The sequence below is a fragment of the Blastomyces gilchristii genome (genome assembly GCF_000003855.2).
Source record: "Blastomyces gilchristii SLH14081 genomic scaffold supercont1.21, whole genome shotgun sequence".
In the NCBI taxonomy this organism is placed as follows: domain Eukaryota; kingdom Fungi; phylum Ascomycota; class Eurotiomycetes; order Onygenales; family Ajellomycetaceae; genus Blastomyces; species Blastomyces gilchristii.
Window position 1 is genome coordinate 308,748 of NW_003101662.1, and position 23,174 is coordinate 331,921.

The 23,174-nt window shown below is 46.3% G+C and overlaps 7 protein-coding genes across 8 annotated transcripts; 3 read left to right on the forward strand and 4 right to left on the reverse strand.

The window, feature by feature from the left end:
- Positions 1 to 625: 625 nt before the first annotated feature.
- Positions 626 to 4,126, forward strand: BDBG_07883 (uncharacterized protein). Its single transcript, XM_002621619.2, has one exon. It carries the CDS (start codon positions 852 to 854, stop codon positions 3,261 to 3,263), a length of 2,412 nt encoding a protein of 803 aa, XP_002621665.1. The 5' UTR covers positions 626 to 851; the 3' UTR covers positions 3,264 to 4,126.
- On the reverse strand, positions 3,734 to 7,336 carry BDBG_07884 (phosphatidyl synthase). The gene is made up of 2 exons (XM_002621620.2): positions 5,984 to 7,336; positions 3,734 to 5,911 (listed from the first exon to the last, which is right to left on the reverse strand). Exons 1-2 carry the CDS (start codon positions 6,355 to 6,357, stop codon positions 4,969 to 4,971), a joined length of 1,317 nt encoding a protein of 438 aa, XP_002621666.1. The 5' UTR covers positions 6,358 to 7,336; the 3' UTR covers positions 3,734 to 4,968.
- Positions 7,337 to 10,354: 3,018 nt separating this feature from the next.
- BDBG_07885 (lipase/serine esterase) lies at positions 10,355 to 12,778 on the reverse strand. The gene is made up of 3 exons (XM_002621621.2): positions 12,542 to 12,778; positions 10,805 to 12,415; positions 10,355 to 10,743 (listed from the first exon to the last, which is right to left on the reverse strand). Exons 1-2 carry the CDS (start codon positions 12,619 to 12,621, stop codon positions 11,050 to 11,052), a joined length of 1,446 nt encoding a protein of 481 aa, XP_002621667.1. The 5' UTR covers positions 12,622 to 12,778; the 3' UTR covers positions 10,355 to 10,743; positions 10,805 to 11,049.
- Positions 11,248 to 16,926, forward strand: BDBG_07886 (RNA exonuclease Rex3). Its single transcript, XM_002621622.2, has one exon. It carries the CDS (start codon positions 13,614 to 13,616, stop codon positions 15,741 to 15,743), a length of 2,130 nt encoding a protein of 709 aa, XP_002621668.1. The 5' UTR covers positions 11,248 to 13,613; the 3' UTR covers positions 15,744 to 16,926.
- BDBG_07887 lies at positions 15,646 to 18,678 on the reverse strand. Of its 2 annotated transcripts, XM_031723302.1 has the most exons (6): positions 18,536 to 18,674; positions 17,756 to 18,427; positions 17,238 to 17,694; positions 16,864 to 16,893; positions 16,597 to 16,793; positions 15,646 to 16,450 (listed from the first exon to the last, which is right to left on the reverse strand). In XM_031723302.1, exons 3-6 carry the CDS (start codon positions 17,250 to 17,252, stop codon positions 16,324 to 16,326), a joined length of 369 nt encoding a protein of 122 aa, XP_031580442.1. In that variant the 5' UTR covers positions 17,253 to 17,694; positions 17,756 to 18,427; positions 18,536 to 18,674; the 3' UTR covers positions 15,646 to 16,323. The 2 variants fall into 2 exon arrangements, with proteins under 2 accessions (XP_031580442.1, XP_002621669.1); XM_002621623.2 differs by having other exon boundaries at positions 17,238 to 18,427; positions 18,536 to 18,678.
- On the forward strand, positions 18,511 to 20,653 carry BDBG_07888 (glutathione peroxidase). The gene is made up of 2 exons (XM_002621624.2): positions 18,511 to 19,122; positions 19,226 to 20,653. The coding sequence occupies exons 1-2, from the start codon at positions 18,927 to 18,929 to the stop codon at positions 19,756 to 19,758; spliced, it is 729 nt and encodes a 242-aa protein (XP_002621670.2). The 5' UTR covers positions 18,511 to 18,926; the 3' UTR covers positions 19,759 to 20,653.
- Positions 19,847 to 23,047, reverse strand: BDBG_07889 (recombination hotspot-binding protein). The gene is made up of 9 exons (XM_031723303.1): positions 22,380 to 23,047; positions 22,270 to 22,306; positions 22,035 to 22,088; positions 21,571 to 21,704; positions 21,353 to 21,458; positions 21,152 to 21,237; positions 20,926 to 21,075; positions 20,597 to 20,762; positions 19,847 to 20,518 (listed from the first exon to the last, which is right to left on the reverse strand). The coding sequence occupies exons 1-8, from the start codon at positions 22,443 to 22,445 to the stop codon at positions 20,661 to 20,663; spliced, it is 735 nt and encodes a 244-aa protein (XP_031580443.1). The 5' UTR covers positions 22,446 to 23,047; the 3' UTR covers positions 19,847 to 20,518; positions 20,597 to 20,660.
- Positions 23,048 to 23,174: the final 127 nt, after the last annotated feature.

Sequence of the window (23,174 nt, forward strand, 5' to 3'; positions counted from 1 at the left end):
GTTCCCCCTCCTTCTTTTTTCCGGGTGAAATGCCCAATTTACCAATACGTACGTACCTTGTTCGAATTTTGATGGATTTTCGCAACTCTTTTGGTTTTCTGGATTCTCTACACTGAAGAAAATGCATGTAGAGGGTGGATGTGTTTCTCAGCCCTTTTTCTCATGTTCATGTGCTATACGCCTATTCTCCCTTTGTATATGTACAAAAAATACTGCCATTTTCCTTGTGTTTATTTTATTGATATACCCCTGATCCTGGTCCTATCGTCCTTTTTGGCATTTGTACTGTACAGTTTACCACCATTTTCCCTTTCAATTACAACTTTTTTTCTCTTTTATCCCGTTCTCTCCGTGTCTTGGGTCCGTTTAAGGAGACTTAATATTTCCCAGCATCGGTTGCCATACTTTCTATCGGTACAACCTAAGTTGCCCTTGGTATATAATGATTCCTGATAAAAGATACAGATAAAATTCATTTATGTACGAATATATGCACAACGATGTAGTATGCCACCTTAGAAATCCCCCCCAAGTAAACCGGGGACGAATTGCTACAGTTGTAGCCCTGAGCCCAACCTTTTAATTTCCTCACCTCTAAGATAAAACAAATGCAACTGACTAACTGGTTTTACTTCACTGGATCTATTGTTATCGAATCTTCAAAATCCAAATCTTGCGGACCTGTGATTATTCAATCGCAAGATTGTGTTTGGCTTGGGTTGCTCATGGCATCACGTGGCAAGTCAGTCAGTCTCCCTCGGTTTTGTCCTCGTCCTTCCAGAATCCAAGGGCCCTCCGCCGAACGCGTTCCGTGGACATCATTGATATTCACGAATAGCAAATAGATCACAATGGCGTTTCCAAGTGACTTCTATTCTAACATGGGGGCCATGTTTGACTCCATGCCTCCTGGCCTCCCACGACCCTCAGATTTCCCTAGCCCAGAGAAGGCCCGGCGACAGGCACGGGAATATTCCACAGCCATCCTGACCTCCTGGATCACGTTAAGAAAAATCCTAGATAGACATGAAGCTGTGTTAAGAAAGCGTTGGCTCAAGAAGTCGAGAGAACAGCGGAGAAGGATCCTCGTTTCTGCTTTCCGCGATATTCCTTCAACGCATCGGCCTGACTACGATGCGTTTCGGAAGGGTTGCGGACTTGTCTCCAGGGATGCTTACCTGTGGCCGTATATCAACATAGAGGATCTGGTTGAGTTCAAAACCTTACTGTTATTCCTCAATGCCAGAGGACGTAACCCGCCATCCATGTTTGCGCATTCTGATTTCGATGCAATCCACCTTGGCTTGGTTAGTGGTACGATTTGTCCGGCATTTCTCAACGAGTACACCATTCTTTTTGAGGGCGAGACTGTTAATACCTATGGGAGGATGGTTTCCTGGGATGAAGACGACGAGGCATTTGATCTTATGTATTCTGGGATAGGCGTCCAACCCGGAGAGGGTTTACTGATCTTGGAAATCCAGGATAAAATCATGGAGTTCCTAGTTAGCTGTTGCCGTGGAATCCTCCAAGACATGGATCCTACAGCACTGACCGATCCAAACATCCCCGCCCAACCGGAACCGCCAGCTATTGTGAAAGATGCAACTGAGTGGCCCACTATGGCCTCTATCGCTGCAGAGTCTCCTTACCGCGTCCCAGCAAATATTGATTTCGAACAGCTACGGGCAGTGGTTGCAGCAAGACGTTCCGCTGCGGTGCACCATATCTGGGCCCTTCGCGAAGATCCGGGGTATTTCCATGATACCCTGGGAGACTGCTCTGAGCATCGACAGGAGCCGATGCTGGATGAGAATAAAAAGCCCCACCCTCTGTTTGGGACGGACATGTTTTGGGCTCGCGTCTACGGATCGGTGATAAACTCTGCCTATGAACACCTCGTCGGATTTGACGCGCTATACCACCAGATCGAGAAATTAGTTGATTTACGAGAAAGATACGCCGCGGAAATTTCTCCAAACGCAGCATTACCCCGAGAGTATATGAAAGAGCTCTTGGTTTTGAAGGAATGCCTGGATATATTAAGCAAGGGCCCGATTGAAGACTTGAAAATGGCTCTCCCCGCGTCTCCACCTATGCGCTCCTTGTTCGTTCGAGGACAGCATGCGCCAGGTTCCACAGTCATTCCGGTGATGACGAAAAAGGGTGTTGGTACTAATTATTTCTATTGGCTCTTTCAGATCCTATGGGATCCGCAGCAGTTGTTTCTCTGTCGCTTACCTGATCTTACCGACGAAATTGAGAGACTTGTCCATAGTGACCCAAAGGAGAAGGCAAAATTCTCACCTGCTGTCACCAGCATGTTTTCGGATCTAGGGCTTCTTGCAGGTACTCTTCGTGAAGTGAACACATATTTCCCTTGGGCTGCTGGTATGGACCAGCAAAAGGAGATGTTGTTTCAGTCAGGAGAAATATCCAGGGAAGCAAAGAATTTTCTTTTACCAATTATTGATGTTTCCAAATATTTTAGAGATCAGGAGCTGGTGAACCTAAAGCTGGAAACGCCGTTTGATGGGAGATTCACTTATCCATCAGACAAGCGGAGGACACAGCAGCATGTGGAGGCAATGCGGACGGCAGAGCAGAATCTGGACTCGTTCTGGGAAACTATCGACCAATATTACAAACGGAATACCGGTAGAACTCTCCTAGAATCTTTCCGCCATCTTCTTCCTGATGATCGCCAATTGGAGCGGACGCCAGAATGGGTTTCACCACCAACAAAACCTGCTGTTGACCCTTCGAACGATATCTACGAGCCTTTCTCACAGCTAAATGTTCAAGATGAGACCAAACTCAGAGCAAAAGGAACAGCAGATGAAAGGATCAAAATCAAAACAAAGGGCACTCCCCACCCCCAACCAGACACTGAACCAAGCATACCCCATCACGGCACCCCACGACACATCCCAGACACCCAGCCAACATTCCGCATCAGCAAACGCGCGCTCAAAGTATTCTCCACCCTCTTCCATGACCCGTCAAGAGAAGACCAACCGGGCGAGATCCCATGGTCCGACTTCCTGCACTCCATGGTGTCGGCCGGTTTCGGCCCAGCCAAGCTCTACGGCTCCGTGTGGCAGTTTACGCCCACGAAGCTGGACGTCTCGCGGAGTATACAGTTCCACGAACCGCATCCGCGGAGCAAGATCCCGTTTCGGGTTGCTAGGCGGTTTGGGCGTCGGCTAAATCGTGCGTATGGGTGGCATGCGGGGATGTTTGCGTTGGCGGAGCAGAATTGATACATACATATTTAATCTTTGTGACAAGATGACAAGTGCGCGTGATACCCGACTAGAATAGATCTACGTTTGAGGGCGGGCTGTTAAAATATGTTCTTAGCAGCAATAAAAATCATGTACTGTGCGCAAAAGGGACCCCCTTGGCTATATATATATATATGTATGCATATTACACTACTAAAAAATAGCGGATTTCATGTTATACCGCCTTGCCACACTTGTTAATCCCTTGCAGTTAGCTTCTCCATCTCTACTAACGAATTGAGTCCTTCGGAAAACGGACGCATCGGTTGGATGGGGACTTTGGATTCCAGAGGTCTGAGAGTGGGACTGTGGGGGGCTGGCAGGAGACGGGGTCCGCTGGTCTCATTCTTGCGTATACCATATAACCATAGCCTCTTATGGTTGAATGTGAATCATATCTGTCATGAGAACATCAGCTCCATCTCCTAACCCATAAGAGGAGGTCTAGCTAGAGAGGAGTTCATAATAAACTGACAATTCTGAAATATTGGATGTGGACATGTGTGTGAAGCGTTTAGCTATACACCGAGCAATCCTTTATATAGCTATATATCTCTATTCACTCTCAGCGCCATCTTCATAGTCATCGAATCAATGAATAAAATATAATTGTTTTCAATACATGTAGGTATACAGTTCATGGAGCGCGAAAAAATGAAAAGAAAAGAAAAAGAAAAACCAAATCTCAGTCCCTACCTCTCTAATCAATCTCATCTAGTGAAATTTCCCTAAATCTATGTATATAGTATTCTATATCTAGCGATGCAGATACTGAATATGTACCCTGCATCTTCAGCCTCTCAATCTATCTAATTTTCCACTCATCTGCGTATCCCGTGTATATATTTATGTCTATATATATATATATGGATATCTTGGAGGTTTGGTTGAGATGTTCAATTGTAGAGGAAAACGGAAGGAAAGTAATGGATTTTTTCATTGCTCCTCTCCACATCTCTTTTTTTCCCTTTGTTTTAAGATGAGTAAAAAAATAGTATAATATAGAAATATAAGATATGAGAAAGACGGCCTGGAGCCGGTAAGAGTGAAACATAAAATAGTTTAAAAAATCGGGAAATACTATATAGATGTAACATGAATGGGGATAAGTGAATGAATGAGTAGATGGGTGAAGATTTGGGCGGAAGTGTGGAATACATATTGGGCTATAGGGTTTATGAAGGAAGGTTGGTTAAATATTGGAGTACAGTTTGCCCGTTTAGAAGAGATGCTGTGGGGGCGGTGAGGGGTGTGCGTTGACGCATGGAAAGAGAAACAGATACAAAAGCATAAATTCATTAAGTCGTGATGGATTTTCTGTCATCTGGTATGGAAAACCGACTTTTCCCACCTGCCATCCCATCTATTTGATAAATAGTCTGCCAAGGGAGCGAGTATGGGTGTGAAATAGGGGTATTTGTATAAGGGAAAGTGTGGTAGGGGTAAGTAATATGGCGGTTTGCGAGCTCTAAGGGGTTGGTTTTGCATAAACCGAAGCGGAAAAACATACAAGACGGGATATAATGCATGACACAAAATGCGAATGATGAGAAAACGAAAGAAATAAAAAAGAAAGAGAGAGAGAGAGAGAGAGAGAGAGAGAGAGAGATAAAGCAAATCCCCAACCACCCAGTCTACCAGTGAAAAACAAGACGATAAAGCAAATAAGATATCCACGATCTTATTCATCGACAACAGCGACGCTAGCCTTCTCCAGAGACATCTTCTTCAACTCCTTTAGATGTTCTCTATTCATGCCAAACTTGACAGCATCGAGCACATTATTCACCGTCTTGTTGGGCGGGAATCGTGGCGTTGTTCCGTCCTCATAGACACCGGTCTTAACTAGGATGGAATACCAGTCGTTCTCACATTTATCCGAGGCGTTGTACTCGTTTGTGCCGCGGATGTCGGATTCTGGCGTATCGCCTACGAAATACACGGTATCGGGCGCGGAGTCAATGCCGTGCGTTTCCTTGCGCCATTGTCGGAGCAGTCGAGTGGCGAACTGGAAGGTTCCTAGCTGTGGCTTGCCGAAGGCGATGGTCTTGAGCTCCTTGCCAGTGACGGCTTTGAAGAGGGCTTCGACGGAAGCTCTGAGGGCTCCCATGCCGATTCTAGTGTGTTCGTGAGATGTAGACCAGACAATGTCGTTATGGGAGAAGTAGACGGGGGGTCCCTCGTCGAAGGTTTCGGATCTTGTGCCGATCCGGCCGCCCTTGGACATGGACAGGTCGAGGATGATCTGTTGGTCACCAGCCCAATCTCTGCTGTCGGCAAAGACAAAGATAGCCTCGATCACGACGTTTTCAAAGTCGCGGGTGCGTGAGTTCTTGAATTCTTCTTCAGTAAGTTTTCGGAAGGGTGTGGTGTGTTGGTTGTATTTGATGATGTCCCCGGGGGTCACGACGTCCTTGAAACCGTAGCCTTCCGCCACGATTCGACATTTCTCGCCTTCTCCGCCCACCACGAGCACTGTGTTGTATTTTTCAGCCATCTCTCGCATGGGAGTGTGGCCGCAGATAAACTGGCCAGGCGAAACTTCGAGTTCTAGCTGTCTGCTTAGATCGATACATCTCTCTTCTTCTGTCTTGCCTCCACCGTTCGTGACGAAAATATAGGGTCTGGATTGTAGAAGAAAAGGATCGTTAGCTGAATTATAACCAAAAATACGGATAAATCGATTAAATACTTACACTTTCTCCTTGAATTCATTCTCCCCGTTCAGCACTTTCATAGCCTCAATAGCAGCAGGAATAGCTTTGCCACCCCGAATAAGAACTCCATCGATATCAAACGCGAAGGCATATTTACTAGCAGTAGCATGGCCATCATCAGAGGTTGGTGTGGATCCGCGAGGAGTGATTTCAGGTGAGGAAACGACTTCGTCAAGATGCAACTTCGCCACCGACATCGAGCGTGCAGATTCGTAGGCGCCGCTGCGAGCCATGAGGTGCTGAGGAGGGATCACGACGCTGGGACCGCCATAGAGGTCAGCTCGAGTGGCCTCGATACTGGAGATGCGACGCACTCGGCGTCCGGAGGATATGAAGTCGTCGGTAGCCGCCATGGTGAAAACACAGCTGGAAGGAACGAGTGGGTGTTAAAAAGCGGGAATAGGAGAGAATATAACGTCGACAGAAGCAAAATCGATCGTAGGGGTGTATGTGTATGTGTATGTGTATTGTATGTGTGTAGGTAGGTAGGTAGGTAGGTAGGTCTATGAGAATGTATGGAAGATTTTCCTGTCCTTCTCTATAGTTCTATTTTCTTTTTCCCATGTCCTTTTTATGGGCCCTTTCAGTAGCGCAAGAGAAGATCTGGGGAAATTGAGAACGAAACTGGAGAAATAAATAATGGAGAAACTGGAGACAATGAATGAAAATAAGAAAAAGAAAGGTGAAAGTTTAAAAAATAAGTAAAAATTAATAAAAGTAAAGCCCAGTTCCCAGAGGAGGGAGGGGTATATATTATATTATATAGGCGCAAACTCCTCCCCCTTCCACCACTCCCTTCTCTCCCTTCTCTCCCTCTCCCATCTCTACTCCGCCCGCTCCTCCTTCCTGGTAGACTATAGTAGTAATGTCCACCATGGTGATGACACTCCGCTCAGCAGTGGAACCCGCCGTGCTGAGGATCCACCACTAACGCACACCAACAGCCTCTTGTGGAGGATTACTTTCCGCTAAGTTTCTATTTATCCTCGCGTGGAGACTGGGACTCTGGGAGCAGCATACATACGGGCAAACCTTGGGTAGTGCTGGGATGGTATAGTGCTGCTCCTGCACCATGGAAGTTAATCTCTGTGTTTCGAAACGGCAACTGGAGGGATTGTGTGGCGTGTATCCGAGGTTTTTGGAAATGAAACGGAATAATACACCATAGTGATACCCCGTCTTACCACATAGATATCATAGATATCATAGATATCATAGATATCATAGATATCATAGATATCCGGATGCAGAGTGCCGTGTCGAGGTATGGTATGCCAACAGCGTCAACGATCAAATCGACGTCAGCGGTTGAGTTCAGTTGAGCCGCGGCAGAGCGGGGCTTGGCGTGGAACTTGTGGCGGTGTGCGTGGGGATTAGTTAATTATTATTACGGCGACGGCGGACAACAAGTACTAGCTACAAGTTTGATGTGTCTAAAATACGTGCCAGAACATTGTACTCAGTACGTCAGGTACTGTACACAGAAGCTCTGAGAGTTTCACTCCTTACGCTGTTACGCAGTACACCGTTGGTACCAGCCACGTATGGCGTTTCATATGCCAAGTAACTTCCCGTGGTTAACGATAACCCTATAGATACTTTTTTGGACTTGGGCCAGGGGCAACACAGGAGAAACCTTGGCTGCTATCCCTGACCACAAGGAGAGAAAAAGGGCTTACAGCGTCCAGAATATTCAACAGGGGGAATTGATTGGGATCATGTATCTATCTCATTATTCATTATTCGGGCATGAGAACGGTAAAAACTACCCCTCCGTCTCAAATCCCCAAAGTTTACCAGTTCCCGCGAATAATAAAGAATGGAAGGAATCCACATGCATGAAACAACCAAAGAAAAGTGAAAATGAAAAAAAATAAAAAATCATGAATTGCATTGTTGTGAACTATGTCCGCCGGGTATAGTAGTAGGTAGTACATGTACATGTACATGTACATACATTACAGAGAGACATGCTAAGAGCTACGGAGGCTCAGAGTAGGAGCTATCATACTATAGCGCTTCTGTCCGTGTCAGAAATGCTAGGTACTTGCAGTAGCTTCGACAAATAATGGAGCTCGTTGCCTCCCACATGTAGCAGTCAAGTCGAGTCGTAGCCGGAAATAATCATAATACATAATGCAATCCATTCAATCCCGGGTTTCGTACTTCGGCTGTCAAATAGCAACGCTGCATCTGGATATCAGAGAGGTATATATGCATGCATTTGCACGCAGCTCTAGAAACAAACCAAAGAAGAAGAAAAAAACCAAAAAAAAAGATCCGCCAGTTTAGTGCTGATGCACACAGTTTAATACTCTCATCTATTCCTTGAAACTTGAACTCACAAATAGTCTGATATCCCCCATCTATTTCATTTTTTAGGCACGGCACTCCAAGGAACCCGGCCGAATCATTTGTCTTTGCCCCAAAGATTAGCTTTTTCAGTTGTATTCCTTTATAACTCCATTAATAATTGGCCGGAAGTCGAATTTAGTTCAGTTATCCAATCCATTGAAGCCGCGGAGACAAGACAGTTGTGTGTTGTTTCGCATACTCCGTACTCCGTCCGTACTGGTTGGATGTTCTTTCTCGTCGTTCAAGTGTCATCGCCAAGAAAGCCTGATGAGGGGCGGCTGAACTCGTCTTGGCGACAGCTGCCTAGAGCTGAATACAGTTTAGCGTGGCCCCGTTGCCAAGCATATTAAGGTTTGCCAAGACCGCGCTTCCTCTACGCCAGCCACAATGACGTCATGGGAGTGAGCTTACTTTTTGCGGGAAAAGAGGGGTATAACGCTGTTATTATTTTCACAACTGTATCGTAGGAGGTTAGTTAGTTAGAAATATATGAACTGGACCTATGGTAAGGCGAATGGACGGACTCGGCAAGATGATAGGATTAACTGATTGGGCTGTTCCGGCGGGTTTTTCAGATATGTAAGACAGACTCGTCAATCGGTGGTTAGATGAGGGGCATTGGAGATGCGTCAAAAAAGTCTTGTTTTATGTATCCCCTCATTTGTCCGTATGAAAATTAAAGAAAAGCAGAAATGAAACTTAATTTCAGATATTCTTCTTCTTCTTCTTCTTCTTCTTCTCAGCCCCCTTACGCTGTACATGCCCCCCTGTCCAACCCTACCCGCCGGCTTATCTTCCGTCTGCGTGCTACAAGGGCGCCGCTGAGGAAATGGCGTATCTGGGATCATGGATGCAAGACCAGCACATGCATGTGTTCCGCCATTGACCTCATCGTGCAGCTGGCTGCAAGAAGGTGTTCTCCTTTCTTTTCTTTGTGTCCCGTACTGAGCTCAACCTGGTAGGTAGGGGGAGAGAAGAAGGGGGCGTTGTGGATAATAATTGAATGCTTGACGGATTTCTATCTCATCTTCTCCGGAAGCACACATTGATTGTCCAGCCAGAATAATAATAATAATAACCTGTGTCTGTCCCTCCATCAAAATCAGCATCGCTTGCCCCCTGCCGCTAGAGGTTTTGCTGAGAAAACCGGGCTGGCTTGGCTTGACATGGTTGTTTAGCCCTGTGGATCATTATTCACGGACCTCGTTTTTTGCTTTTTTTTTCTTTTCTTTTTTCTATCCTCGCTACGAATTGTAAGCATACTCATCAGTGTACACACAGTTAACAGAAGAGGAATTTAGCTATGGAAAGGAAGGATTGAATCATCCATTGATTGGTTGTATACACACACATAATATATCTTTGCAGCTTCTTCTTTCATAAAGGAACGATTAAGAGACTTTTTTTTTTTTAACGGGTAGAACTGGGTGGATCAGGCAACACTCGTATGCCCCGTATCTCCCGTATATTATATGCATGTGAAATCTATCGCTGCGATGATTATGATTATTTGGTTATAACTTGTTTCTTCCTCAATGTGATTCATTTCTCAATTAAGTATGGATGAGTTGAGGTAGAGAACCGAAACATTTGCCGGAGAGAACTGGATTGACTTTTTCTGCTGCTGGTTCGAGGAAAGAAGTATATAAATATTTGCTAAGTAAGGCAACCGCAAGATATTTTCGTGGGTTGCTGGAAGAAGCGGAAAAGGAAAAGAAAAAGAAGAAGGGCGGGCATGTACTTGCGACATACACGGAAATGTCAGAGAATAAGGAATGCCAACATGTCTATGTGTGAATGTCTATTATGTATATATGCAGGTATGGCATAGGGAAACCATAGTGGAATGGGTAAGTAACAGGAAGCGCCGCTTCGATGCAGGATTTTTTTGAATGGAAGAGTCAAGCCAACAGCTAAAAATAAAAATAAAAAACAAAAATAAAAATAAAAATAAAAAAACAAAGAGGAATTTGTAGACAACAATCGGCTATGCAGTTACTTTTTTTTGATACAGAAGGAAAGCTGAAAACAATAGAAGAGATTGGTCGTGGTGGTGGTAGCAATGATGTCAACATGCAGAAAACAATCGCACACACCTTCCAGCACTCACATTTCAAACACTTGTGCGTATCTTGACAAACCCAGCAGTTTACAGGCTGATTATTGCAGGTTATGTTTCTCTGTGAGGAAAGTGCGGGGTTAAAGGTAGGTAGACAAGAGAAAGAAAGCGTATCCTCTTTGCAGCGAAACACAGTGCCTGATTTTCAGATCTGAAATGGGTTCGCAAACCTCTTTGGTCTGGAGGAATCATGTTTTGTTGGTGTGTACTGATTGTAGGAGAAGACGGCATAATTCGAGACGGCAAGAGGATGTCGCGGGCGTAGCTGGAGAAATTCCGTCAACATTGCCCGATCCGACCGGCAACATGATAGGTCAAATACATACCCTCGAGCTGGGATTGCTCAGAATAACAAGAGTGTAACCTGGCGGTCCTCCCATAGCGGCGTCCCACGCTGCTGTACGTACCCCGGCCTGTCCTTAATTAATCTCCTCTCCACTCTGGCCCCACTCTTCCCATGTCCCTAATCCCCGGGGTCAACTCTTCCAGGTTCCTCTCCCCTCCTTCACATCAGAAAAGAATATTGTGGAATAATGGCAAGGGGGAAAATATAATAATGAGGGTTACGGCGTCAAACACGGAACTCGGTGTCCAGCCAATGCCTCACTACAATCTTCCCTTCCTCGAATTTCTTCTTCGGCATTCGAACAATGATAGCCGCATGGCTGTGGAACACCTTGTGGATATGGACCGGGTATTTCCGGAACCCAACAGAATTGAGGCTGTCGATTATCGCGAATTGTAACGGCGTTAGTGCCAAAGTGGGGGTTTCCGGAACACCGATTTTAGCTTCAGGCGGAGGAGAAAGGGAGGAGGAAGAAGCAGATCGGTCAACGATGCCGCCGTTGCCAGCCTGGTTCAAGGGTTTTCGTGATGAAACGCTTAGGGACTGTTCAATCCCTGGAATAGATGACTGGGATTGACTCTTTGGGGAAGATATGCTCTCAGCCGTGTCATCATCATCACGAAAGGGGTATTCCGGTTTCTGGGAGGCATTTACGGTCTCATACATGTCCTCAACGACACTTCGCATCTCTTCCACGACCAGCGGAACTTTGTACGACCCGAAAAATACGCCAGACTTGCCCTCTTCATGACTGCGGATGCGCCTTTTACTGCGAATGGTTTGAATGGCAGCATTTATGAGGTAAAGAATTGATGCAATTGGCACGAATATACATAAAAACACGTAGAGGGGTAGTCCAGTGAGGAAGGACATGCTCCGCGCAATCATCCATCTACGGAATGGCGCAGACTCTTTCTGGCTTTTGACAGTGATATATCGATGCGGATTCACAATAACAGGCGAGTAATCCTGCAAGTAGTTTATCTGGTATTTGTCCAGTTCCATAAAGGGGTCTGTTTTCGATATTCCCGTTGTATAGAACACAGCGGCCTTATCATTGACGATGTTCGCGTAAAGACTTCGGTGTTTGAACTTTGCCAGACCCAGCATGAATATACTGCCTGGGGTCGCAAGAACGCTGAGCAGCGGTTTGCCAGTGTCCCGGAACGAATCGATCATGAAGAGCTGCCGGCCAGACGCCGAGATTGTCCTGGCTCCAAGCACGTTCCAAAAGTGGTTTTTTCTTGCTGGGCTTCTTACTCCCACATGGGGAGTTGCAAAGGTTGTAAAATTGACAGGTTGGATCTTATCGAAGTATCCCTTGGCATACAGAAGTCCAATCGCATATCGAGCTACCAAACCGCCCAAAGAGTAGCCAACAATGCTCAGTTTCTGGATATCGTAGTCTTGGTCATATAAAGTTTCCAAGGCCTCTTCGATCTCGTGGGCTACACGCTCCCCACCCAGCTCAATACCATCGTAGGTGAGTGATCCAGTGTTGCGCTTCACAGCCAGGATGTAAAGTTTGTCTGCATGTTTCTCTCGTAAGGCACCCGCGATATAGTCGAGGTGGGAAGGATTACCATGTAGCCTAAACAATCAGTGGTCAACTCATCAGTTCCAAGGCAGTTTTGTTAAAATTAGCAAAGGGTTTAAAACAATCAGGTAGCGGTTCGTACTGTGAGCTCCGTTGGTAAATAAATGGCGGCAAACTTACCCGTGAACTAGGACGCAAATATGATTTGCATGCTTCTTGCCGGCGGGAGGGTAAGCTCGAACTTCTGCGTCTTCTTTCATGGTGCTGGAATCAAATTAGCCACCAGAACGTGGGGAGTTCAACCGCAAAGAGGAGGGAAAGTTGGAGGTCGACATGGGACGTGGGGTGTTTGTCTCTCTTGTGCCGTTACTACTACCCTATCGCGGTATCGCGTTGCCTTGTAATTCCGCCGCTTGTTTGCCGAGCGCTTAGTTAAGTTACCAGCAAGAGCTCACTTGGCGCCAAACCTTCCACCTCACCTCAACACCGTGCTCAAGGCCCTTGACCTGACGACTTTGCTTCGAACGGCTCTTCTCACCTCTTACTACTAGCCAGCGAACTGCAGGTACAGGCAGTGCGTGTGTATGGATGCCCACAACCTTGCCACTTCAGGAAGCCAATAACTCAGCTGGGCATGAACTCCGTAACGAGCGCAAAGGACGAGATGTCAACCGGATCTTTAATCCTTTTATATTGACGGCCCCGTGCAAGTTTCCCCGCTGGCAAGAGTCCTTACATTATACACTATTTATTCGAAGGAAAATCACTAGGCATCTCAGCTTCATCGCATCTTATGCTGGCGACGTGGCGGCACTGATTGGAGCTTCATCTTGAGCTTCGATATCGGTCACATCGTCACCATTTTATTATTTAACACGTCGACAACCGCCAGTTCTAGCATTTTGCCCGGCCATTTCATGAACTAGGCCGAGTTGCTGGATCGCCAAGAACGCGCGCCAACCGGGCAACCGCAGCTTTTGTCTCATTGCTGCATACCAGCCTCGAAGTATCTATCGAGAACAAAATAATAGCCTTTGGTCTAGATTACTGTGACGGCTTTATTGATGATCCCTTCGGCTGGTTTCAACTACTGCTCAAACAATGCCATAGTTGGGAGGTAAAGAAACACAACGTCTAACTTCAGAAGTGGGATATTTTATCCGTCTTTTTTGTAGGCGGAAAGCTTTCCAGCAAAGCTGAGAGTTTTGATCTGAGATTCTAGCTGTAAAAGCAGTACAGGGAAAGACAAAACATGATGTTTAATCATCTGGGTCTTTTTAAAAATGTCCTTTGTCCCGAGGGCGACCGTTGTGGGCTTTTAAACTGCATTTTTAGTCATACAAACAAAGAATGCATCCCTAGATCCGTCGTTCCTCCACCTCTTTCAACTCCCGTATCCGATGCCGTTTCTCCTGCTGCTTCTATGGACGATGAACCTCTTCGGAAAAGAAGACGAATTGAGGGCGCCCCCGAGACTAGAATTCCCAATGGCAAGGAGCAGGAACAAATATCTAAAAGTAGAGGAAACGGAGTCGTAAAAGAATTGCACGAGAACCCAAATCGTCCTTCTCATGGAAATTCTCGGAATTTGATATCTGTCACCAGAACTGTTTCTCCTCCTACTGTTTCTCGTCGGGTCACTGCGAGCACTGCGGGAAGGCTGCCTAGATCGACGCCTTCTAATACAGCAAAACAAAATGGAGACACCCATCCCCAAAGACAAATAAAGAAGGAACCACTAAACCCGAGGCACATTGCTAGACCTCCAGCATCACACACAGTTCGTATGTCAATCCTAACCAAGCTTCACGATGCGATGGTCCAGCTCAATCAGGAGGTTATCAAAAAAAATGATTCGTCCAAGCAGGCTCTTATTCTCTCTGCTGATGAGCTCGTGGCGATGGCCCTTGATGAAGAGGAGGAAGCCGCAAAGGAGCATTCTTCGGTATACGCCAATGTGATAAAACTCCGCATTGCGAAGCTTAGAAAGATGGCCAGAGACGAGTGGGAAAATAACGTGTCAACGTATATTGTCGCTAAATTCGGTCTGCCAGCAGGGAATAAAAAGTCAGAAGAGCCGGATGGGGAAATATCAACAGGATTAAACAACGAAGAAGAAATATCTCTCCTTTCGAAACTCCATGCGTCCCGAGAACATTTAGACAAAGCTGGATATGTCACCGCCGCTCCTACGAATGACGAGATCGAAGTGGCAAAGCGCGGCGCTGAGGCGGCTCAAGGATGGGAGCAATGCGAGCGCTGCAATGGCAGGTTCCAAGTCTTCCCAGGTCGAAGGGAGGATGGGCTTTTAGCCACGGGAGGGCCCTGCACCTACCATCACTCGAGGCCACTTCGACCACTAAAGAAAAAAACAGACCAAATCACTGGTCACAAGGAATCTTACTATCCATGTTGCAACGAAACAATCGGGACATCTTCTGGTTGTACGAAAGCTAAATGGCATGTCTTCAAAGTGTCGGAAGTTAAACGGTTAGCTGCAGTGCTGCAGTTCAAAGAAACACCCAGACAGTCCAATAAACCCACATTACCTCCAGTCTGTTTCGACTGCGAGATGGGCTATACCACCCTAGGCCTTGAACTCATCCGTCTCACAGCCATCTCATGGCCAGAAGGGAAGACCCTCCTGGACATTTTAGTAAAACCAATCGGGGAAATCCTCGACCTAAACTCCCGCTATTCTGGTGTCCGCCCGGAACACTTCATCAATGCCAGCCCACATGATGCCTCCTCCTCGACCGCTTCGCCCACTGTGGCTACAAGTCCTACTATACAACCAGATTCACAGCAAACGCCACAACCATCCTCTGACGAAAATAACGCCTCCCAATCACAGGCCCTCCGCGTCGTCGACTCCCCTAGCACCGCCCGCGACCTCCTCTTCCAACTACTCCAACCGGAAACTCCTCTAATCGGCCACGCACTCGAAAACGACCTCAACGCATGCCGCATCATCCACCCAACAATCGTCGACACCGCGCTCCTCTACCCGCACCCAGGCGGCCTGCCATACCGCTTTGGCCTACGGGCGCTCACCCGCAAATTCCTGAATCGACATATACAGGCAGGTGGCGGCGAGGTGGGGCATGACTCCCTGGAAGATGCGAAGGCGACGGGAGATTTGGTTAGGCTTAAGATTCGGGAGACGTGGAGGGCGTTGCAGAGGGTTGGCTATTCTTTTGAGAAGGGAAGGTTGGTGGCTCCTCTGGGGGGAGGGGTGAAGGATGGCGTTGCGACGGGCCAGGAGAAAGGATCTGGTATATTGAGTGGTGGTGGTGGTGGTAGTGGTGTTTTGGGTCGTGGGGCGGGGACGAAAAGGAAAGAAGGCGAGGAAGGGGTGGCTATCCCTGGAAATCAGATGTAAAATCTCTTCCTCCCGCCCTTTTTTTCTACAACATTTTCAACAATAGATAGATGGCCTGAGATTTATATTTCTAGTCTGGTTTCGGCTGAATTTTGCCATTGTTTTTAAATCGACATGCCATCTTTCTCGTCTCTCCCTCCTAGATTTACAACTTCAACATCTGTTTACCTTTTATTACTAAAAACCCTTATTCCTGTGCGAGACAGAACACCCATCCGCACATGGTATCGGGCTTGGTGCGTTGTACGCACCACGACTCCACCTTCCAACACGCTGGATGCGAGATTGACCTCACTACGATCAATTTACAGAAGTACGCACAGTATTAAATGGAGAGCGGAACACATTCGGAAATGTTCTATGAAACCATAGCGCGGGGAATATAGTTTTTATGATTTCCTGAAAATCTCACGGAGAATCCCTATCATCATCGATCATCTAACTGAGGGGATAAAGCTAATGAAAAAAAAAATGATGTAGAGAATCATCGTAGACGTTCATTCATTCCATCAAAATAAAATAAAATAATCCCTGCGTTAAATCACATCCTTTCCTTTTTCAAATTTTAGGTCCCTCAAATCTAATCCTCATCCTCATCCGCCTCGTCGCCGACAACGTTGTAGAACCGGAGCTCATAGACACCCTTGGCAGTGGAGACGACGCGCAGCCAGTCGCGGAGCTGCTGCTTCTTGAGGAATTTCTTCGTCCTATGCGATGGAAAAAATATAATCGTTAGGATCCATAGGCTAGGACAACCTTTCCTTTGCGCTTTAACCACGCAAACACCAAAAACAAGGAGAATGGAATTGGTGACAAAATATTGTGACAGAGAGGGAGTGAGGGAAAAACATACAGGTACTTCAGATAGCGTCCGGAGAAAGGAATGTGCGCGACGACCTCGATCTTTCCATCGCCAGTCTGGGAGATCTGGACGGAGTCGCCGAGGTTGCCGACGCGGCCCTCAACCTTGACGCGGTCGTGGAGGAACTTCTCGAAGGCGGAGACGTCGAAGATCTTGTCATTGGCTGGTTGGGAGCAGTTGATGATGTACTGTTTTTCGTTAACAATTAGAGGATTATGGTGGCATTGAGGGAGAAAAAGCGAGGAGGATATGTAGTACCTTCTTCGTCACCTTTTGAGGCTTGCGGGCCTATTTTGTATTTCCAACATTGACGGAGCGCGGGGAGGTTAGCCTACTGTTCCTGACATGATATTCTTCTTGGAATAATAATGGAGATAGGAATATATATGTATATTTTTCTAAATCCCTTGATATCCGGTTGCCTGCTCTCCGTCCTCCCCTCCCTGTTTACTTCCTTCCATCTTTATATCAGTCCATCATTCTACCCGTCACCTATTCTTTATGAAAGGAGGGAGATATAAGACCTGATAGGAGAGGAGAGGACAGAAAGAGGAGCGGAAGGAGGACGGAGTGCAAAGTCACGGCGATCAAGGGGGAACAGCAAAGCGGTTTGAGGTCGCGAGGAAACGTACAGATTGGGGAGCCATTTTGAATTAGCGGAGGGTGAGAAGAGGATGAGGGTAAATGTAGCCGCAAAGAGGTCGATATCCTGCGGGATTGGTGTTGTTGTCGGAGCTGGAGCTGGAGCTGGCTTTATCTTTTTTTTATTTTATTTTTTTCTGTCCGAGGCGGAGGTTGAGATCGCGCGGGCTGGGAAAGAGCCGCTGTGGGATCGGAACTCTTGGCGTTAGGGCTAGGGTTTGGACGTCATGTGATATGGCTCTATTCCAAACCATCGTTTTTACTGTTGTTTTGATATGTAGTCATAACTATTTCGACTCTTTGACATCCCATAAGCCTTTCCTACCATGACTATCGGGGTATATTTGCGGGATGTATGTGGATTGATTGGTGAATTCAAATCTTCTAACTGACAGCATGCAAAAGACGTGAGAATTTTATAGACAATGGATTGGGAGCCAAAGGTGCCTACCAAGGAGTAAGTCGATGGACATGGTTGAGTTGATATTAAGGGCTGTAACATCCTTACTTATAGCAGCATTATTCGGGTCAGTTACTCGAGCTTTTGGTTTCCCACCTACATACTACAACTACATGCTACGAATCGATATATGGCCTCCGTTTAATCTTCAATACCTGAGGCTTCTATCAACGGAATGAGACCAAATTCAGTGCGCACTAACAGAATCCTTCGTCCTGAGGGGTTCGATCGTTCTAGCCCGAAGATGATGCGCCAGTCATCTGTATTATTTAACCGGCGGTGTAGTTTCGGACAGCCAGCCAAAACAGAGAAAAGGCGGGGGAGCTTCTCATGATGACAGAAGAGAAATGAACAAACAATTTGGCCAGCAGATGAATCTAGAACTATGTAGTTTCGTATCTGTGAGGGAGATAGTTCGGAGTTTGCGAAGGATGGGACTCTCTTAATCAGCGGTAACCTATGTATGAAGTAAAGAAGTTACCGCCAAAAAGAAGAAAAGAAAAAAAAAAAAATAAAAAAAAAAAAACCTCATGTAGTTCCGGGTGCGGACTGATTCCTCATCTGTTCTTTCGATATATGTACATACATGTACATGTACATTTACATATACATACGTTCGATGATTAGCGGGATTCTATCCATGACATAATTTCTCGTTGAAGACAGGTTTCGATTGGAAAAGGAGTGATGGCGAGAATTACCCGGGGGTACTCCCTGTAACTAGTTATCCATTAGCCCGGGGAGCAAGCGGAAGCGGAAGTGAAAGAGCGCGTGGTTCGTCTGGAACTCTTGGAAGCTTCAGTTGCTGCCGAGTGTGTCTACACTCACCTGCCACGGACTCCGTTAGTTAGGAAATCTCGTCAAGAAGGATTGCGCGTTCAAGAGAAGTTATTTAAGCAGCAAGTGGGGAATTGAGGGCAATCCTACCGCTTCTGAGGAATGATATGCGTTGGATAGATGAATGAATTATAACTATAGTTAAGTTACATACATAAATTTATTTTTGATACAGATCGGATACTCCGTAGTCAGTCGGAAGCTGAGCCGAGGCCCTGCTGGTTTGAGCAGCAGCGATCGTTCGTTGTTGCCACCAGCTCCTTCCCATTCCGTCAACAACACAACAACAGAAACGGAAGACACGGAAACATAAAAGAACTCATTCATTCATTCATTCATTCATTCATTCATTCATATATATCCCATAATATATTCCATATACATGTCTATACATCTATACTCCTTCTTCAGCAGACAACACAACGCGGTGCTCAGACTCAACAATCAGACAGTAGCCAGCTATTCCCGTGCTCAAACACCTCGACATTTCCTCCGCAGGCTCCACCATCCACCAGCCACCAGCGTCATCGTCGCCATGTCTTCCGCTACGTCCTTCTATGACTTCGAGGCTGCCGACAGTACGTTATTTAACCCCATTCAACCCCCATTTTAGAAACAAAGAAAGAAAAAGCAATATATAAGAAAAAAGCACATGATCTAACACCCCGTAAACCACAATAGAAAAAGGCGACCCCTTCCCCCTCTCCAGCCTGAAAGGCAAGGTCGTCCTCGTCGTCAACACCGCCTCCAAATGCGGCTTCACCCCTCAACTCAAGGGCCTCGAATCCCTCTACACCTCCATCAACAGCGCGCACCCAGACAAGTTCACCATCCTCGGTTTCCCCTGCAACCAATTCGGCTCGCAGGACCCAGGCTCTAATGACGAGATCCAAACCTTCTGCTCCGTCAACTACGGCGTCACCTTCCCCGTCCTGGGCAAAGTCGAGGTGAATGGCGACAACGCCGCGCCGTTGTGGAAATGGCTTAAGGCCGAGATGCCCGGCCTAATGGGCATGAAACGCGTGAAGTGGAACTTTGAGAAGTTCTTGATTGGCGCCGATGGGAAGGTTGTGCAGCGCTGGGCCAGTCTAACGAAGCCGGAATCATTGAAGGGCGCTATCGAAAAGGAGATTGAGAAGATGGAAAAGATAAATGTGAAGGCGGCGACTGAGCCTGCGCCCGAGATTCCCACGGATCCAGTGACTCAATCGTGATTTGTTATTCTGGGTCGGTTTGGAAGTGGGGTGGCGAGATGATACGATAGTGGATGGCGTTTGTCTCTCTATTAGTCCCTTTTCTCTGTTCCGCTTTTTTTCCCCTCTGGTGGATTCTTGTTTTGTCTTGGTTTATGTTTATGCATATATTTACCGCATTGTTTGCACTGGTTTTTCGTGATGGGCGGGTGCCATTAATCTGCTATTCTTACACCCCGTCCCGGATCCAATGCTCTAACTCGATCCCCTACGTTCTCGTACACGATCAAATTGTTATCAGAGATTCCCCCCTGGTCACGCTTAGTTTAGTTGCTGTTGTGTTTACTTTTTGTTCCCTTGCTGGGATAGCTTTTCTTCCCACTTTTAATGTCCTCTTTTGTGTTTCAGTTTACGCTGTGTATTCTCTCTCTCTCTGCTCCATCCTCAGCTGTTATTATGATACCAAACAAGGAAAAACCGAGAGCCTTTTGTATACTTATGGAAAAGAAAAAAAATAGATACAAGTAAAACGAAATTGTATTTCAGTTTATCTAAACTTGAGTGGTATGTTTGCGCTCTTTTTTGGTTTGCTTTCGGGCAGACGCTTAGAGCGTAGCTTTGAATGGGAGAATTATTTTATAAAATTCCTTAAACAGAAGAGGGGAAGAGAGGATAGGAGTTTCAACGACTTCAGCCATTCATTCATTCATTCATTCACGCATTTACTTCGGGTATAGAATGAATTTTATTTCGACCCAGGCGGGAGATCAATTTTCCCAGCCTGCACGCATGATATTGATGGTTTTAGTGACTACCCTTCTCATCCATGTGAAATGCTTAACATATAAAATATACATACATTATATCCCTTTCGATTTCATCCACTCATGACATGGGGTTGCACATCCATCCATTCAAATCATTTATCCACTCATCTGTTCATCCCGCGCGGCAGCAGCGGGTTTCGGTTTCGGCACCAAGTTTCGCAGGGAGAGGTCATACACGACATCCTCGACTTTCTTCACCTGTTCGTCATATATATGTGGGAAAAGCCATTTTGCATGGTTAGATATGTAGATATGTATATGTATATATATATATATATATATATTTGCATCTGGGGTAGAGCATGCCTCTTGAGGGATGCAAAATAGGCGTAAGATATAACGAGCGGGGAGCATGACATACGCTATATTTAATCCCATCACTCCGCTTGCGCAGGCTGTCGTTCTTCAGGTTCAGCAGCTGGAATCCCGCGTGCAGGTCTGAGACGAATTTGTTGATCTGCAGCGGCCGCGAGTAGTCGCCTAGTGTCACGGAGTTGACGGCTAGTCGGCTCTGTGGGAAGTGGGTTAGCAGATAGTAAACGAGCTCAGGATATGAGGGATGGTTGGGGGAGAAGGGGGGGAGGTACAAGCTCCTCCACCAGCGATATCAGCGCCTGCAGATACTCTTCGATGGAGAGGTGGAAGGAATCTTGGTCCTTGAGGTTGACGGGGACTATATATTATAAGGTTAATCGAGGATATATTGATTGATATATATCGTGCGTAAGACTTTCGAGGTCAGGGTATAATTATAAATGTAAAAATGAAATTTAAGTGAAAAAACATACCACCCAAAAACTCCCCAACCTCCTCAATTGTCATGAAGCCCTTGGCTTTCTCATCCCGCGCATCGCGCAGGCCGCCTAGCCATGCGCAGAATTGGATGGTGAAGACCTACACGGGGCCCCCTCGGAGGATGTTTACAGGTTAGACAGAGAGAGATCGACACACAAGGGTACGGCATGGAACAGATGAAAGAGGTACGTGTACATGTATATGTACATACCAGATTCTGCAACTCCCGGCTCCAGATATGGTTGTATTTGTAGAAGGGGTGTTGGGACGCCACGGAGACGAGGCGGGTGACGTCTTCCTTTTGCGCGCGTATCTCCTTGGCGGCTTCGTCGAGGACCGGGGTTACTGTTGATTGTATATATGAGGAGATGGTGAGGTTTTTTGGTACAGCATAAGAAGCTTTGGTTTTTCTGGGGGTATCTGATGTATCACGGCTACATGGAGATGCAGATAGAGGTACAGCGTACAGCAAACGGAAACACACACACAGAGAGAGAGAGAAACAAAAATGAAAAGAGGCAAAAAGCTTGATTCGAAACCAGGAAAATGGAGAGGTAACGACAGTTTTTTTTATATAATCGTAGAGGCAGCACAAAGGAAAGCATATATAAAAAGGGTATGTCATATATCCCTTAATTAGAACAAGAAAGGGGAAAGAAAGAGGGAAAAACGCACATTGATCAGCTGGAGTCGAATGAGCCCGCGACAAAATGGCTAACGTAGAACGGCCTATATCATAGTTTGCGACCAGACGAGACGCTCTGGGTCAGCACGACAGATATATTATATTGTATTGAAGTATGCGGCCAGCGGGGTAGTGTTTTTCATTCAAGCCTACCCGCCGCCCACCGAGCATATTTAGAAAGCTCTCACTCATGTGTACGAGAGGGGCAAAGGACAAGAGACCAACCGCGTTTCGACAGCGTCTGGACAATATCTTGGAGTTCCTGGAGATAACCGTATAAGTAAAACCAGCCATGGTATGGTATGGCCATGTTAATTCGATTAGAGGCGGCTTACATCGCGAATCCGGCTCTCCTCATCTATCTTGGTCTGCAAGGTTTCGAAGATGGAGGGGTCAATCATGGTGGCGATACTTCTCGCAATAGAGAAGTAGAGGGGCAAAAATGAGTACGTTCTAGGTTTTGTATAAATTTTGTGAAGGGGAATATGTGGGAGATGTGAAGAGGATTGATTGATATATCAAACGGTTTGTTACCGAGACCAGACGTTGAGCTTATTTCCGCATTGGGAGTGAGTGCTAATACAACTTTTCACACAACTCAAAAAGCTAATCGATAGCAACCAATATCCGCCACCACAACATTTTCCAGCTTTCAGACAAGAGACTTAAAACCAGGCCCAAAACAAGTGATTTTTAGTTGTTATAATAAAGAAAAAATTATCATTTTCTTCTCCAACCCATCGGTCAAGCCGACAGAAGCTGATGAAAAAAAAGGATGGTATTTCGCATCACTCGGTGGTAGTGTAAGACCGAGGACACGGTGCGAACAGCCATGCGCAAGCACAGAGGGCCGAAGGCGGGATCCAAAAATGAGATTAATCAATGTTGTATTCCTTAGAATACTTTCAGAGATTAAACTGAAAAGAACAGATACTACACTTGATCTTAGCCTTACGGCAAAGAGAGCTGGAGAAAGAAAGGAAAAGAAAAAAGACTAAAAGAGAAGAGAGGGCATGGAGCAGTATTTATAGGCTTGCGGCGGGGAGCGCGGATGGCGCTAGTCATAGCCGAGATTTGGCGAAGAGCGTTGATTGGCTGGTCTGGCATCAGTCAGCAGATTTGCCACGTGA

Coding starts and splice junctions, on each gene's coding strand:
- BDBG_07883 (XM_002621619.2), top strand. CDS start 852: ATGGCGTTTCCAAGTGACTTCTATTCTAACATGGGGGCCATGTTTGAC.
- BDBG_07884 (XM_002621620.2), bottom strand. CDS start 6,357: ATGGCGGCTACCGACGACTTCATATCCTCCGGACGCCGAGTGCGTCGC. Junction 5,912..5,983: donor AATGAATTCAAGGAGAAAGT/GTAAGTATTTAA, acceptor TCTACAATCCAG/ACCCTATATTTTCGTCACGA.
- BDBG_07886 (XM_002621622.2), top strand. CDS start 13,614: ATGATGTTTAATCATCTGGGTCTTTTTAAAAATGTCCTTTGTCCCGAG.
- BDBG_07889 (XM_031723303.1), bottom strand. CDS start 22,445: ATGATTGACCCCTCCATCTTCGAAACCTTGCAGACCAAGATAGATGAG. Junction 21,705..22,034: donor TTCGACTCCAGCTGATCAAT/GTGCGTTTTTCC, acceptor TACAATCAACAG/TAACCCCGGTCCTCGACGAA. Junction 20,763..20,925: donor GTGATGGGATTAAATATAGC/GTATGTCATGCT, acceptor TATGACGAACAG/GTGAAGAAAGTCGAGGATGT.
- BDBG_07888 (XM_002621624.2), top strand. CDS start 18,927: ATGTCTATACATCTATACTCCTTCTTCAGCAGACAACACAACGCGGTG. Junction 19,123..19,225: donor TGACTTCGAGGCTGCCGACA/GTACGTTATTTA, acceptor AAACCACAATAG/AAAAAGGCGACCCCTTCCCC.
- BDBG_07887 (XM_002621623.2), bottom strand. Junction 16,794..16,863: donor CTCAAAAGGTGACGAAGAAG/GTACTACATATC, acceptor AACGAAAAACAG/TACATCATCAACTGCTCCCA. Junction 16,451..16,596: donor GGACGCTATCTGAAGTACCT/GTATGTTTTTCC, acceptor TCCATCGCATAG/GACGAAGAAATTCCTCAAGA.
- BDBG_07885 (XM_002621621.2), bottom strand. CDS start 12,621: ATGAAAGAAGACGCAGAAGTTCGAGCTTACCCTCCCGCCGGCAAGAAG. Junction 12,416..12,541: donor ATTTGCGTCCTAGTTCACGG/GTAAGTTTGCCG, acceptor CTGATTGTTTAG/GCTACATGGTAATCCTTCCC.